Source organism: Bos mutus, chromosome 1 (assembly GCF_027580195.1).
Source record: "Bos mutus isolate GX-2022 chromosome 1, NWIPB_WYAK_1.1, whole genome shotgun sequence".
In the NCBI taxonomy this organism is placed as follows: Eukaryota; Metazoa; Chordata; class Mammalia; order Artiodactyla; family Bovidae; genus Bos; species Bos mutus.
In genome coordinates this window covers 148,158,816-148,174,429 of record NC_091617.1, presented here as the reverse complement: position 1 = coordinate 148,174,429, position 15,614 = coordinate 148,158,816, and the positions used below count along the sequence as shown (strand labels likewise).

Below are 15,614 nucleotides of genomic sequence, written 5' to 3'. Positions count from 1 at the left end.
TTCAAGAATCTAACAGAATGACATTTCTTGACCATCCCACGGTGTGGTTGTAAATATTTTCCCATAAACACAGTGGGGAAAAGCGTACTTTGGAATTTTTAAATACCTTCATTTTCTTAAGAAAAGAATTAGAATAAAAAATTTTGGTTCCTTTTGGATAACTGAAAAAAATGGATCTTGCACAGTCAGCAAACAGTATTCCTCTACATAAACACAGCACCTAGAGATGCTATGTTAATACAGAGGATGTGCTGTGTTCAAACCAAATAAAAGGCTTAGCTCCTCATATCAAAGTAAAACAAGGTAGCCGTGTCCCTATGGCCTCTTCAAGGGGGACTTTCATGTCTTTGTAATAATTTCTCTCCATATTCAATGCAAATCTGTAAGGACTCTGTCATAATGCTGTGTAAGGTAGAAAAATTTGCAGTGTCATCTTTACTCCGAGTTGCTTGGAGCCATGAAATGTTTTTCTATAAAGAGGTGTTCGCTGTTGGAGTGCTAGCTGGTTATTTTTCACTTCGCGTATAAATGACATCACCAATGTGATTTTTTTTCTTTTTCTCTCCTCTATTTGTTCTCCAAAATGCTAAACCAAAACCATAGTAGTGTTTATCACCCTTGAGTAAAACTCGAATTAGCCAAATGGTGGATAAATTAGAAGTGTATCGAATTGCTGCAGGCATTTCAAGTCTGGCCTCTGCTGGACTCCCTCTGGGAGGCTGGCTGGAGGGCGACACTGTGGACCAGGTGAAGCGGTGACGTTCTTACCTGCGGAGGGGGGACCTGGGGGGCCTGGGAGACCCGGACGGCCAGGTGGACCAGAAGGCCCGGGTTTGCCCGGGGGGCCTGTCACGCCGCTATCTCCTTTCTGCCCCTGATGGAGAAAAAGGCAGAGCCTGTTATAAGAGCAGGACATGGCAGACTTTCTTCGCCAGTCAGCTCTCCATTGGCAACCAGCTTGTACTTTGGAGCAAGTGCTGGAGGAGGAATGCACTTCCGGAGGTCACCAAGCTCATAAAAAGCTCAGGGCAAGCAACATTTGAGACAGTGCTGGATGCAAGTTTATAGGTACCCAATTTTTTTTATATTGAGGTATAGTTGATTCACAATATTGTGTTGGTTTCCGTGGTACATCATAGTGATTCAATGGGTTTTTTTAAAAAAGATTATATTCCATTATAGGCCATCATAGAATATTGCGTAGAGTTCCCTGTGCCACACTGTACATCCTTGTTGCTTATCTAGTTTACGTATAATAGTGTGGATGCGTTAATCTGCCCCTCTCCCATCCATCTCCCCCTGGTAACCTTAAATTTGCTTTCCACAGGCATCTCACATGGCATGTGACTGCAAATGGAAATGATCCGACCCCCTCTCTGGCAGCTGCTCCTTCCGCCACTCATCAGGCCATTTGTTTTAGCACGAAAGCTCTTCCCACCGTGTGGCCCCTTGTGCTTTCAGGATAAAGACACAGCCCCTTCCTCAGCCTCCAGAGCCACGCATGGCTGGACTTGCCAGGCTCGTCCCAGCCTTTTGACGTTGTCGCTCTTCAAGAGCACACGCCTTTTATTTTGCTTCTCAAGACTCTTCTCTCTGCCCCAAACCGCTCTCCCCTCCCTTCTGCCTAGATAACTCCCTCCCATCCTTCCACTCCCAGCAAAAACACCACCGAGACAAAGCCTTCCCTGACCTCTCCTGGCCCAGTCAGTTCTCCCCAGCACAGGCCCTTTGCCTTCACGGCTTCACCCCCGATCAGAGCTACAGTTGGTCTGTGGTCGTTTCATCCATGTCCCTCCAGGAGACAGAAGCTCCCCGCAGGCTGGAATCTGTCTTGCTCAGATCAAGCAGGGGGAGGAGGAGAAGCTGAATACACAGAGTGGACGTGGTTTATCGGCTCTAGGTCGGGAAATCTGGCTTGCCGTCTGGCCCACGAGACCCTGGGTAACTCAGGGCATTGCTCTGAGCCCGAGTTTTCTCGTCTGTGAAAGGCGGCCAGGCAATATACACCTGCAATAGGCTTGTCATGAGGCCAGCAAAGATCTCAGAGGTGAAAACGTGGTTTGCACAGAACCAAGGGCTCCATGCGCCAAGCTGATTATCACAGCAGCTGGCTTGGTTTCGTCTTTGCCCCATAGTCACAAAAGTCCTGACTCATAAAGAGATGTGTACCTGTATCTTTCCACATGAGATGCTCTCTTTGCTGTCTGCCCTTGGAGGGTTAAGAGCACACGTCTCCCCCGGGGCTGCCCTTAGGAAAGACCCCAGAAACCAAGACTGGCACACCTGCAGAGCTTCCCCCAAGCCATTGGCTGACTGTCCCTGCCTGGGCCCCGACCATGACGCTGGCTGCAGCCGGACAGCTTTGGACGGGCCGCCTTCACACAGGTGTGCCGGGGCTGCCTCGCCCACCTGCTGAAATGTAAATCTTCCCAAGTCTGGGGGGGCAGGCCGGCTGAGCACGCCTTTCAACCACCATGTGACGTGTGACCTGCCACCTTGCCCACGTGGCCCTGGGGCTCTCTCAGCAGTGTGCAAGGAGTTCTCAAATCCTTCGTGTGGGATGGCGAGGCCAGAGTTTGTCTCCAACTCCATCCTAAGGGAGGGAGTCTTAAGCCTTGCCTGAGCCTTAGCAATCTGCAAGGCCACTAAGACGGGTTCCCCTCGCAGATGACACAGGAAGTCACACCGTCTTAATATAGCCACAGCGAAGGCTCATTTATCTAACAGCCACATCGGCTGGCTCCGAGCACAGGAAGTGACACAGCTCGAAGAAGCTGAAAACGCTCCTCATCCTGGCCTCAGTGGTAACAGAATGTTCTGCTTATCGGTCATCTGCTTGCATCAGCCTCGCCTCTGTGAGCAGGACACACTGAGCAGTGCTTTCCAGGAAAACGCTCCTCGTTCTGTTGTTGCACAAAGTCTGGGGATTCCCATCCAGGAGGCCGCTGTGTCCCTGGGACGGAAGACGTGTATGATACGCTCGTGTGGTTTTCCTGGGCCTGCCCAAGGTCAGCTTGGAAGCAGGAGGCTGAGGGGAAGGTGCCATGGGCAGACTGGTCTCAGGTCTCCAGCTTCTGTCCCTGCTGGGGAGCTGGCTTGGCTGGGGGGTCCCGGGTGGTCATGCCGCTGCCCTGGCCCCTGGTTTCTGGGTGACTACATGCAAGGGAGTTGGGTTGGTGGGCTCTTCAGTCCTTCTGGATCTGAATTTCGTAATCCTGGAGCCGCTTCTGGATTTCTGATTCAGGGATCTGGGTTGTTTAACTTCCAGAGACTCAGCACCACAGCTCAACAAACACCCTGTGTATAAGACTCTATTAGGCAAATGATTCATGACAAAAAGAAACCATCACACCCATCCCCCAAGGCTGACCAGGCAGGCTGGGGTCGAAGCAGCACTCAGGTATCTATAAAGTCTTGAAGGAAGATGAGTCCATATTCCTAACTGAGCTCCCAGACGTGGTTCTGGTGTCGTCTTTAAGATGGCTCCAACACAATCATTCTCAACAGGGTCAAGAAATAGACTTCTTGGCTTCCGCCCTGACCAGGACCAGACAGACACTGTCCAAGGAAAGACGCAGATGACGGAAGCCAAGCGGCTTCTCGGATCCCAAGCATAGCACGTTCTGGATGGAACACGGCCATAGGGGAGAAAACGCTTTATTTTTAAAAAGGATTTTTCCCTTGTCTTTCTTTTTCTGAGCCTAGTTTTTAGGAAACTGTTATCTGTGGACTCGTGGCAAAGCCACAGCCATGCTACCCATGGTAAAGCTTTAGAAATTGAACTGGAGCCTTGTGACTTCAGGAGTCACCATGGCTGGGCTTCCCTGGTGGCTCAGTGGTACTCGGGGGGCACAAGTTTGATGTCTGGTCCAGGAAGATCCCCTATGCCGCCAGACAAGCAAGCCCATGTGCCACAGCTTCTGAGCCCATGCACCGAAACCACTGAAGCCTGCGCGTCTAAAGCTCTGCAACAGGAGAAACCGCTGCCACGAGAAGCCCGCACACACCTTAACAGACAGTGTCCCTGGCTCCCCACAGCTGGAGAGAGCCTGCACACAGCAACAAAGACCCAGCACAACCAAAACAAGGAAAAGTCATCGTGGAAGCTGATTCATCAGGTTGGAGTCTATGTCATTCCTAGGTCCCTTTGAAAAGACCAGATCTGGCTTCTTAGCGTTACTGTGGCTCTGAGTTCTGGCGCACGTGAGACTCATGTGGAGCTTTAGAAGCAACAATCCACCCTGAAGCCTCAGCTGTGTATCAGAGCCTTTGGGAGGCAAGGGCTTGGTGGGGAGGAGGAGAGACACACGTGGAGCACCACCTCTGCACCCGGGGGAGGGCATCCGCATTGAATCAGCCCCCAGGCAGTTCCGACGTAAGCTAGAGTCTGAGAACCGTGGATCTAGCCTAAGGAAAGAATGGGGACGTGCCCACACGTGTTCACTCCTCAGCATTATCTATAATCCGGTTACGCTTCTCTTGTCCGAGCAGTCTTCTGGTCCCTCATTTACTAAAATCTGATGCAGAGATTTTAAAAGAAATGTTTTAAAATACTTAATGAATGAAGTAACAAGTGAAAATGCATATGTTGTGATTTTTAACTAAAAGTTAGGATAAATAGAAATGTATATTGGTCATAAAAGGAACAAATGGCTAGAGATTCCGCAGGAAGGAAGACTACCAGCATGGTAACAGAGTTATGCTGGGACGTTAGGTGCTTAGATGATCTCCTTCCTAGTTTTCTGAACTTTCCATTTTCCACGATGCTCATATATTACATGTATAGTGGGAAAGGAGGCAAAAAGCCAACAGAGTGGAACTGAAAGAGTAAGGGACACGTGTCTCATTCAAAGGGGTGAGGTTCTCTGAGGCCCTGGGGATGGCTCACCATCACATGGTTTTGACCCAAGAGCCTGCTGACCAGGGGAAGGAAAACTTTCCCTAAGCCCTGAATAATGCCAATAAAGAGGGTCATTTACAAATGGGGGTCCTGAGGGAGGAGAAAACGTCCTGCTGTTGAGACCTAGAAGAGCCTTGAACAGCCCGGAAATATCTGGGCTGGTGCAGAAGTCCATCTGTGTCTGGGACACTGAGGCAAAAAGCAGATTTTTGTGGGGTCAGTGGTCTTGGTGGAGACAGACCTGTTCTTGTGAACTGAAGACCCACTCTTAGCTTCAGCATTGGACACAGCTAATTTTGAGCATTCTACCCATCCCCCTCAAACTCAGCTCACCTAGGAAGCCCAGGTGCTCTGCCCCCCAACCCAGAGGATGCTGGAGACCAGACTGTGTGCCCAGAAGGTCCCTGACCCATTCTGCCCCCCAGCCCCCACCCCAGATCTGGTTAGCCCTGGGATCCATACCTGCTTGCCTCGTTTCCCTGGTCTGCCTGTGGGCCCCCGGTGGCCGGCGAGCCCAGGCTCGCCCTTCGGCCCCATTTCTCCCTGGAAAGAAGAAAGAGAAGCAAGAGAGGGGTGGGGCTCGAGGCTCTGGCAGAGCTCCAGGTCTATCTGCCCCCTGCATGGGCCATCTCCTCCGTCACTCTATTCTAGGCAGGCTGCTTCAGGAGGTTGGGGGAGCTATAGGGTCGTGTGAGAGGGAAAGAGGTTCTTCACGGAAGAGGAGGGGAAGGAGCAGGTTATCCTGGGTGGGGTTATCATCTGAGAGACGCGGAGGCTGGGCAGCACACGGTTTGGTTCCCAAGTCCCCAGCCCGAGCGGCCAGGGTGGGAGGTACCTGCATTTGAGTCCCCTGTGTCTGTGCCTGGGACACCGTCGGGGGAAATGCTCTCTTTCTTAGTTGAAATTTTATGTTGTGTTTTTAGCATAAATTCAAATCTCTGGGGTTTTTGAATAATTGGACACAGTTTTGACAGCTGTCATCTTTGGGACGCTTCTGCCGTGTTAGCTGCATCCCTCTGCTGTGTGTGCTTAGTCGCTCAGTTGTGTCCGACTCTTTGTGACCACATGGCCTATGGCCCACCAGGCTCCTCTCTACATGAGATTCTCCAGGTAGGAATACTGGAATGAGTAGCCCCTAACCCTAACCTTCACTCCCACTCCAATACTTTGGCCACCTGATGCTAAGAACTGACTCATTGAAAAAGACCCTGATGCTGGGAAAGATTGAAGGTGAGAGGAGAAGGGGATGACAGAGGATGAGATGGTTGGATGGCATCACCAACTCAATGGACACGGGTTTGGGTAAACTCTGGTAGTTGGTGATGGACAGGGAGGCCTGGTGTGCTGCAGTCCATGTGGTCACAGAGTCGGACACGACTGAGAGACTGAACTGAACTGAGCCACTGCCTTTTCCAACATACATTCCTATTCTTCAGCAAAAAACTGGTTGCCATTCCATCTTACTTCCATTTGATTCAGGGAGAAACACTTTGTGGGACAGATGTTCCAGACATGTGTTCAAATTCTTAATACAATTATTATAAATGTCATGGAAAGCAACATAAGCCATGCGTGTGTGCTAAGTCACGTCAGTCATGCCCAACTCTGTGTGACCCCATGGACTGTAGCCCGCCTGGCTCCTCTGTCCATGGTTCTCCAGGCAAGAATAGTGGAGTGGGTAGCTGTTCCTTTCTCCTGAATGTAAGCCATATTCCCAACTAAAAAGCAAATGCACCAACTGCAGAATTCGAGAGTTTAAGGTCAGCCTTTTGTAAAACTGGTCTCTGCATCTCAGGCCATCCCCTCCTTCCCTGTGTTCTTCCAGGAATCCAGGCCCACCTGTGGCTTCTTTGGCTCATGAACCCACAGGGCAGCCTTCTTACCCCCAGGAACCCCTGCACACCCCAGAAGGCATCACACAAACTAAGTTCCACACCAGCAGCCATGAAAATTTCTGCTAGGCAGCAGCCAGTGCCTGTGAAGAGCTTCCCTAACCACTTAGACAACAATAAACACCCAGACAACTTCTCCCAGGGACGCCAGAGGAGGTACAACACAATGGAAAATTCCAGGGAACACCAATTCACAGTGAGGATCAAGCATAGAGCTCTGAAATTACCTGCCGGTTCAGCCAGTGTAATGAATTTGTCAAGCTACCAACATCCTGCCTCACCGAGAACTGTCCTTAAACCTACGGTTTCTTTCCCATCCGTCATGCTCTTCAGCCTGCTTGGATAGGATGGATTCTCTGCGACTATGGAGATGTTTGCACAATTTTCCTTGGCTGTTTAGAGGAGGCTGAGAGATGCCTTGCTTGTCTGGGAGAAAACAATAGCATAAACAGCATAATTTTTTGGAAAAGATCGTCTGAGGGAAGTGTGGTCCTTCTCCTCACCAGTTGGAAGCAGCCAGTAATATCTTGATCTAATTTCTCTCTGAAGACCTAATTATGGTCATCACATTACCTCTGTCTTAAACAGGCATGGGAGGGAGGGAGAACTCTCTATGGAAAGTCTAGCAAATGGAACAGAGCAGAGAAGCTGTCATATTTAATTTTACAGGAGTGTATTGCTCTCTGATACACAGAATGAAAACCTAGACTAAGTATTTTAAAATAAAATTGTTTTTCTCTGTAACATTCCCTTTCATTTGCTTATATAATTAATCTCTTTTCAACCCAACACTCCATGTAGGTAGCAGAAACAGAGCTTTTGACAGCTTTGGGCAGTGATAAATGATAATAATTTCAGATGACTGAAATTATTTAAATATAATCTACCAATGGGAGAAAGATATAACTTGTTCTTTCAAGCATGGAAAATAAAATTTTAAGGTGAACTTGGAAACAATTTAGAATTCTAAGAAAGCATCCCACTTGCCTGTTGGAAGAATATCATGCCCTGAGGCTTAGACAAAAATAAGTGTCCAATGTTAATGCCTCAACAACACGAGGACCCACCACTGCAATGGTGGTTGTCCTAAGTGGTCGCTTATTGTCTGACATCCCCTCACCTTCACCCCTGAGTTCTTTTCCCCAGACCCTAACCTTAAATATAAGTTAAAAAATCTGTCAGTCAGTTGCCACTTTCACAGTTTTTAGTATATCTGACACTACTCTGTTATTCAGTGAATACTTTTTAAGTCAACCAAATAAACTCCTTTTTATTAAGCCTCGTCCTAGCAAGATATCCATGAAATCCTACTAAGTACTTAAATAAATATTACATTTAACTGTCAAATAAAAAACATTTTCGCTGTCTCCTGCTAAAACAACTCTGCGTTCCTCTGGCAGTGCCTGTACCCTTCTGAAGGAGTGCGGAGCTGGGTGCCTCAGAAGTGGCTTTGAACCCTCATCAGGGCCGCTGGCCGCTGCAGCTTCGGTCTGAGTCCCGGGGCCCAAAGCTTTCTGCTTTTGAATTGTCTGATAGCCCCCTGACAGACAGGAGACACAGAGAAGCCATCTCTCTTCTCAGGTGGGGTGTCCCTTCCTCCTCTGAGTCGGAGGGAGGTCTCACCAATACGTTTGGCAACTTGCGCCCCTTTCAAACATGAACCTTCCACAAAGAAACCCACTTATCGGGCCTGATGGATGAAAGGCAGACCTCTTTTTGTTGTGCTTAGAGGATCTAACTTGTAACTGAAGGCTATTTTTACTGCTTCTGAGTACTTACTTTCTGCCCCAACATTCCAGGAAATCCTGGGAAACCCTGTGAAGAGAAAAACAAATATAATGACTGCTTCTGAAATAATGCTTGAAAAGGCTGAGGAAGAACTTGGTCAGCCATTTTCAAGATAAGGCCCCAGCAGTCAGCCAGCCAACCAGTTAGTCATCCAGCTAGTCAGTCATCCAGTCAATCAGTCATTCAGCCAGCCAGCCAGCCAGTCAACCATTCAATCAATCAGACAGGAATTCATTCATTCCACCAGTCAGCTAGCCAGTCATCCAGTCTGCCATTCCTTCAGTCTTTCAGCCAGTCTGCCATTCATTCACTCAGCCAGTCAGCCAGTCAAGTCAGTCAGCCAGTCAATCATTCAGTCAGTCAGCAACCAGGCAGTCAGCCAGCAGCCAGGCAGGCAGTCAGTCATTCAGTCAGTTAGCTGCCAGTCAGCCATCCAGTCAGTCAACAGCCAGGCAGTCAGCCAGTCAGTCAATCATTCAGTCAGTAAGCAGCCAGGCAGTCAGTCATTCAGTCATTCAGCCAGGCAGTCAGCCAGCCAGTCATTCAGTCAGTCAGCAGCCAGCCAGTCAGTCAGTCAGCCCACAAGATGGGGATTGGTAGGGGATGTCCCTTCTGTGGTAGTTTATCATTTCTATGAAATGCCCATTACCTTTTCTCCTTTGGGACCCAAGTCACCCCTTTCACCTCTGGATCCCTAAGGGGAAACCATAGGAGAGAGTCAATGAGTTGACTCCTAGGAGAAAAACTGGAGCATTTCTAACTGAAAACGCCATAGGTCAGCACCCTCACTTTCCTTAGAAGACTTGGTATGCCCAGGGAAGGCTTTCTTTATGAGATACCTCCTATTTGGATCCCCCAAACCGCTTACAGGAGAAGGCAATGGCACCTCACTCCAGGACTCTTGCCTGGAAAATCCCATGGACGGAGGAGCCCAATTAGGCTGCAGTCCATGGGGTCGCTAAGAGTCGGACACGACTGAGCGACTTCACTTTCACTTTTCACTTTCATGCATTGGAGAAGGAAATGGCAACCCACTCCAGTGTTCTTGCCTGGAGAATCCCAGGGATGGGGGAGCCTGGTGGGCTGTCGTCTATGGGGTTGCACAGAGTTGGACACGACTGAAGCGACTTAGCAGCAGCAGCAGCAGCAAACCGCTTACATCAATAAAGGACACTCCACAGAAAATTCTGGGACCTAGACTTTCTCCTATATTCTAGGAAATTTGTCCTCAGGGTGTGGCTGGATTTTTTACTCCATTTCTGACAGACAACGAGGCTGTGTGGTAGAAGCATGGCCTAAGTCACACATCTACCATCTTCGCCCAGCCCCCCCTGCCAGGTGTGTTCACGCAGCAGCTGGCACAACCTCCAGCCCTTACCTGCTCCATGTGAGGGGCTTCCACTTCCACTGGGAGAGCCTCCCTAACCCACCTGTCCTGGCTCGGAGGCCCTCACTTCTGTCTCGCAGCCCACTGACAAACGACAGGTAACATCGAGAGGTGGCAGCTGCAGCCACTGACTAAAGAGACCCCTGGGCCCATGCTCTGCGCATCACTGACCCCAGACTCGGCTCCGGGGAGCCGTGAGAGACAAGCACGAACCTTTTCCCCTCTGGATCCAGGGTAGCCCTAAAAGAAAGCAAAAGGCACATTGACAGTCAGCCCTGTAGGACCTCCGGGTCTGGTGTAAGAGTGGAAGGAACCCCTGGATGGGGTGGTGGGATATGTCTCCACACTGGGCTGAACGTTCTAGGGAGTGGGTCAGGGGACGGTTGCAGCAGTGAGTATAAAGATGTCCCTGAGAGTTGTGTTTACACCAGGCCTAAAAAGAGCATTGCTTTCCTTAACCCCCACCCCCAAAGGCCCATACAAAAGGCTTCCATCTGCTTTGTTGCCCAGAGGCTTGACCCTCATTGTCCAAGAGAACAGCAGGAACGGCCTCCCTCTGCCCCGTGTCCCAGGGCATACCTCCCCGAGGGCTAGTAAAGATAAGCACAGCCTGACACCGGCCTCTCCAACATCTGTGATAATCCCCAGCCCATGACAGCAGTCACCCAGTCCCCACTTTATAGACACCAGCTGCTCCAGAGCCTTAATCAGAAGACCCGGAACCATCTATCTGACCAACACACTGACCTTGGAGCCCATTGGTCCTCTTGACCCTGGCAAGCCCATCAGACCCAGGTCACCTTTTTCACCCTGTGGGAATCACAAGAAGGGGGGAAAAAAGACCTCCAGTGACATTTCCTAGAGAAGCTGAACCAGGAGAGGCATGGGCAAGATCAGGATGGAGCTGGGGACATCGAGGCTGGCCTGAGAACCTGAGGACCCCAATGCTCCCTTGTTTACTCCCAGGGATCCAAGACTACAGACTCCAGGCTTCATTCTGGTATTTGTCATGAAATGTAGAGAGAAATTGTCCAAGGTAGAGCAGCTCTCCAAACCAAATGCTCACTCACGTGTTATAAATGAACTGACATTTGATCTTCTCCCAGAGAGGGTTGGGAAAGGGTGGGGAAGAGAGCATGCAGGCACTTGGGTACTCAAAGGACAAGGTTAATGTGCTCCAAAAAGCTACATCTGCTCTGCTGTTTGCATAGGGAGGGCCTTTCACATGTTTCCACATACTCTTACCCTAGGTTTGCGGCCAAGTAGAGTGACCATTAACCTCTGAGTGGAAGCCGGGGACTAGGACTCATGGATGGGATCTGTTACCCTTCAGAATGGTTTACAGTTGGAACTTTCAGTACCTGCCTTGCTAAAAAACTTTAACCACCACTAAACAATAGAAATATAAGGTGAACCACATACTTAATTTAAAAATTTTTAGAAGTCACCTTAAAAGAAACGGATGAGATTAACTTTAAATTTAAACTTTAAATTTACTCTAATTAATCTAATTATTAACCACTATTTAAGAATCCAATTATTTTAAACATGTCATCTATGTAAAAACTATCCATAAGAGTTTTACATTTGATTTTTCACAATAAATATTTGAAATCTGTTGTGTATTTAACATTTAAATCACAGCTCAATTCAGGTGCTAAATTTTCACCTAAAATACTTGATCTGTATTAGATTTCATAAAATTTATAGTTAAAAAAGCAGATTTCAACTCAAGTTGCTCAAAAATACTTAAATGTTTTCAAATAACTGAATTGAGTAAAGATTCTTAAAATCAAACTTAAATTAATTAAATTGGTTGCACTTGGCACATTTCAAGGGCTCAATAGTCACATGTGCCTGGTGGCTGCCATATTGGATGGTTCAGCATTATATACAGTGGATTTTTAAGAAAATATCCTTGGAACTTTTCCTAAGACAATTGGTAACAATTTTCTAGTCTCATAATAAATGCAGCCAATGCGTCAGAGCAGATAGTGACATTCCCCTACCCACCCCCGACTTCTGCAGCTCAGTTCTAAGTCATGGCCTCTGCATGCAATAGTCTACAACCAAAGTGTGTAAAAAGACATGCGTGTGGGTATGTCAGCTTCTCCTCACCTGTTTGAGGAAGGGGATTTCCCCAGCATTTAGCAATCCACCTGGGAATGCAGGGTTTCCGTGGTTCCAGCCCCCAACTCCCTTGCCCTCACCTTCCACCCCCTGCCCAATTAGTATGACAGGCCAACAGCCTTCCAGACACGAGCTCCTTTGGGGTCATCTCCGGGAGCCAAAGAATTATGAACTAACTCTCAGGACAGAGCAGGACAGGGCTTGGGAAGGAGGCAGCAGGCCCTTGCTTCTCCTCCCACAGGAGCAGCTGTGGGACTGACTGCCGTCTCATGGTCCAGGCAAGGGAGGAAGTGTTTGGGGCCCCCTGGGCGGTCCTTGGGCTCTCTCCTTTCTTCCTGTCTTGAGGAGGTTGAGTTTTGCCAACTGTGCCAGGAGACAAGGAAGCCGCCACCTCCTCCCCTCGAGTTCTGATGCCCTGAGAGCCACCACACTTACCCTGGGGCCTTCAGGGCCGGGCCAGCCGACAGGCCCAGGCATGCCAGGAACTCCTGGGGGGCCGGGTCTGCCCTTCAAAGACAGAGAACAAAAGTTAGGACTATTGGGCTTGTTCCCCTCCCTCTGAAAACAGGTTTGTCTCTGTGGCCCGGTAGGGAGTATGGGCCCAAGCATGGCCCCAGGATGCTCATCCCCACCTCCAAAGACTCATGGCCTGGAAAGCTGGGCCTCTCAGATGGGAGTTAAAGCCCTTGGTATCACATGACATCAACACATGAGATTGTTCCATTTAAGAAATGGAAGGTGGTGGGAAGGGGCTCTAAACGTCTCGGTCCTTTGACCATTATCACCCACCCACACGTCCCCTGCATTCCAATATATTCTCTCCAAGGAGGCAACATAGAAGGGGAGGATGAGGTTTAGGGGAGCAGCAACAGAGGCTGGGCCTTTTCCCTTGAAGTCTTTCCCCTGCTCAGCATGCCCACCTCCCAGAGGATGCCTTCCTTGCCATAACAACTCACTTCTTCACATGTGGGTTTGCTGGGGGCTGCCCACCAATTGATGTACCACCCCTTCCTGAAGCCAACAGCCCAGCCCCCTTACATCAAGATGAAGCAGGACAAATTCTCTGTTGCCATTCCACTCCAGAGCTCCTCTGTGGCTCAGGCTGAAGCTGGATGTCACCTGGTACCACCCTCCTGCCCCCGTTGGGTTTCCTCCCCTGCCTGAGCTGGGTCTCCCCTCCCCTAGGCTCCTCTGGAGAGAGCTGCTTTAATCATTAATTCACTTGCACATGGCATGGACCACCTCTATCTCTGTGTCTAGCAAACCCAACAGAGGCCAAGGAGCTGTGGTAGAGTGAGCCCTGCAAGACAGTGTGGGGGCAGTGAGGTGGGGTCTGCATTGACCTCTGCACCCACTGGCTAATTTCAGTTAGCCTAGCTGGGGGTATGGAAGGCTCATCCCTGACCTGGAGATCACGGTGCTGGCGGGCACACTAGCTCCCACTCCCGCCTGCTTCACCCACGGCAGACATCACTACGCAATCACAGGCCTTGTTCTGAGCACAGAGAGGAGGCCAGAACCCTCCCAGCCCAGTGCTTCAGGCAACCACTAGGCCATGGCTGGAGTGGTCATCTGTGTCCTAAAGGGCTGAGACTTTGTCATACAAAGGTCTGTTTGAAGCTCTTATTGATAGTAAAAGTATTTGAATAAAATAACTGGGGAAATAGTAATTTATATTTAGAACCATGGGCATCTTTTCTTGGTCTTGAACCTTCTTCTGTATCCCCAAGACCGACAATTTCAGTGCCTGCACCCACTGATCGCAGTGGGTAATGGTTGATTGACTCCTTCCTGATGCCAATGAGAGTCTTGATAACATGTGTTTGGTTTATTCAGAGTCCCTGCGACCTTAGGTAACTCCCGTTTATTCCAGCTGGGCCCTGAGGCAAAGCCGTTCGTTCTTGTCTGATACTTAATTCCAGTTTAATCAAATTGACAGTGAGAGTCATTTGGTGCCGCTGGCTGGGGCTTTGGAGGGTTTCTCTGATGGACGGCAGGATGAGGCTTGGGGGAAACCTGGCCAGGCTTGGCAGCTTCTGAAGTCTGAATGCCACCAGGAGCAGGCTGCAGACCCTGACTGAGAAGCGGGCAGAGGGAGGCGGTTGCTTCCGTCCTCATCAGGATAACTCCTGGGGATCGGGGCTGCGGGGGTGTGCAGCCGGTCCCCACCCCCGAGGGCGCACACTCTCACATGCCCAGCACAGCTGCACTTGTAATTCTGACAGGGTAACGTGGACTGTACCTTCCTTCCTGGTCGACCAAGCTCCCCCTGTGGATGGAGAAGACAGGTAAGCAGAGACTGCTTTGGAGGAAAAGTTCTGGAACCTGAGGGCTTGGCAAGGTCTGATGAGCCGGCATGCCCACACGGCTAGGTGCCCTGGAGGCTCACAGCATCCCCGCCACGTCACCGGGCCCCGCTGAGACCAATGGGTGGGGTCCCATGCCCGCAGTCACCACGGAGCCCATCGTCACCCTCTAAGTGCATGCTTCGAAATCTCAACCAGAAAATCCTCAGTGGCGTCCCCAGAAACCAGGCCGGCATTACCCAGGGGAGGTGGGGGTGAAGACAGAGGTGCTTCATACCTTCTCTCCCTTTGGTCCAGTCTTGCCAGGAAGCCCGGGGGGGCCCTACACGATCAAGATAAGAAAAGAACAAAGCCCGCATCAGCCAGAGGCAGGATGGGTGCGGGGGCCCTGGGTGCCCTGGCCCCTCAGTAGGCGGTTCTCGCTGCAGACTCAGGGGTCCCCTCACGGCAGGAAGGATCCTGTGCCCCATCCAGGCCAGGCCCATCCCTCTCCCTGAGACCCCTCTTCTTGCTTTCTCTGGGCTGTTTTCAGCATCACTGTTACCGCGGTGCTCACATACCTGCTTTCTGTGACTTTCCTTTTCTCTCTGGAATTCTCGGATGGCCCATACATCCTGAGTGCTTGGTGAAGGCAACTCAAAAGACTTAAGAAGGGCTATTTGCTGAACACAAGATGCTTCGCCACCTCTCACCTCTTTTCCGCTGCTCTTACCAAGTTTCCCTGAGGCCCTGACCAGACAAAAGTCAGGCTTTGCCTGCAGGAGTAGCTAACATAGAAATTCCCATGGTGGATCTCTGGGTACCACGAAGAGCAAAAGCCTTCTGTTTTAAGATGCTAAGAGTGTGGGCAGGTGAAGAGTGCATTTTTGTCCCACTGCCCGCCCAGGGAGAGGGGCTGAGTCCAGCTCGGGGAGCCCTGTGCCTTTCACACTGAAGCTTGGCACACACACGGCAGGATGCAGCTGCCCTCGGTACATGTGCCTACGAAACCCTCAGTTGGCCAGCTATCTGCCAAGCTCCCCAGGACAGCAGAGCGGAAATCCACCAAAACCCCCAGGCCACTTCTTCATCCCCAAGATCTGAAGGAGAGCACGCCTTATGTGAAGCATGTCTGAAATAGGATTTCTGTGAAGCTTGTTCAAACGACCCCCTCCAGCCAAGGGATTCTGATCCTCTCTGCACATCAGAAACCCCTGGGGGACCTTTTAAAA

The 15,614-nt window shown here is 50.1% G+C and overlaps 1 protein-coding gene across 3 annotated transcripts in view; it reads right to left on the bottom strand.

Annotated features, from left to right (window-relative positions):
• COLQ (collagen like tail subunit of asymmetric acetylcholinesterase) overlaps nt 1-15,614 on the bottom strand; it is a 65,979-nt gene that overhangs the window by 13,991 nt on the left and 36,374 nt on the right. For all 3 annotated transcript variants that reach the window (XM_070377152.1, XM_070377155.1, XM_070377156.1), the window contains exons 4-12: nt 14,681-14,725; nt 14,340-14,366; nt 12,533-12,604; nt 10,715-10,777; nt 10,181-10,207; nt 9,230-9,274; nt 8,572-8,607; nt 5,363-5,443; nt 769-874 (exon numbers count right to left, since the gene is read on the bottom strand). In XM_070377152.1, coding sequence (XP_070233253.1) covers nt 769-874; nt 5,363-5,443; nt 8,572-8,607; nt 9,230-9,274; nt 10,181-10,207; nt 10,715-10,777; nt 12,533-12,604; nt 14,340-14,366; nt 14,681-14,725 — 502 coding nt within the window. The remainder of the gene's footprint in view (nt 1-768; nt 875-5,362; nt 5,444-8,571; nt 8,608-9,229; nt 9,275-10,180; nt 10,208-10,714; nt 10,778-12,532; nt 12,605-14,339; nt 14,367-14,680; nt 14,726-15,614) is intronic.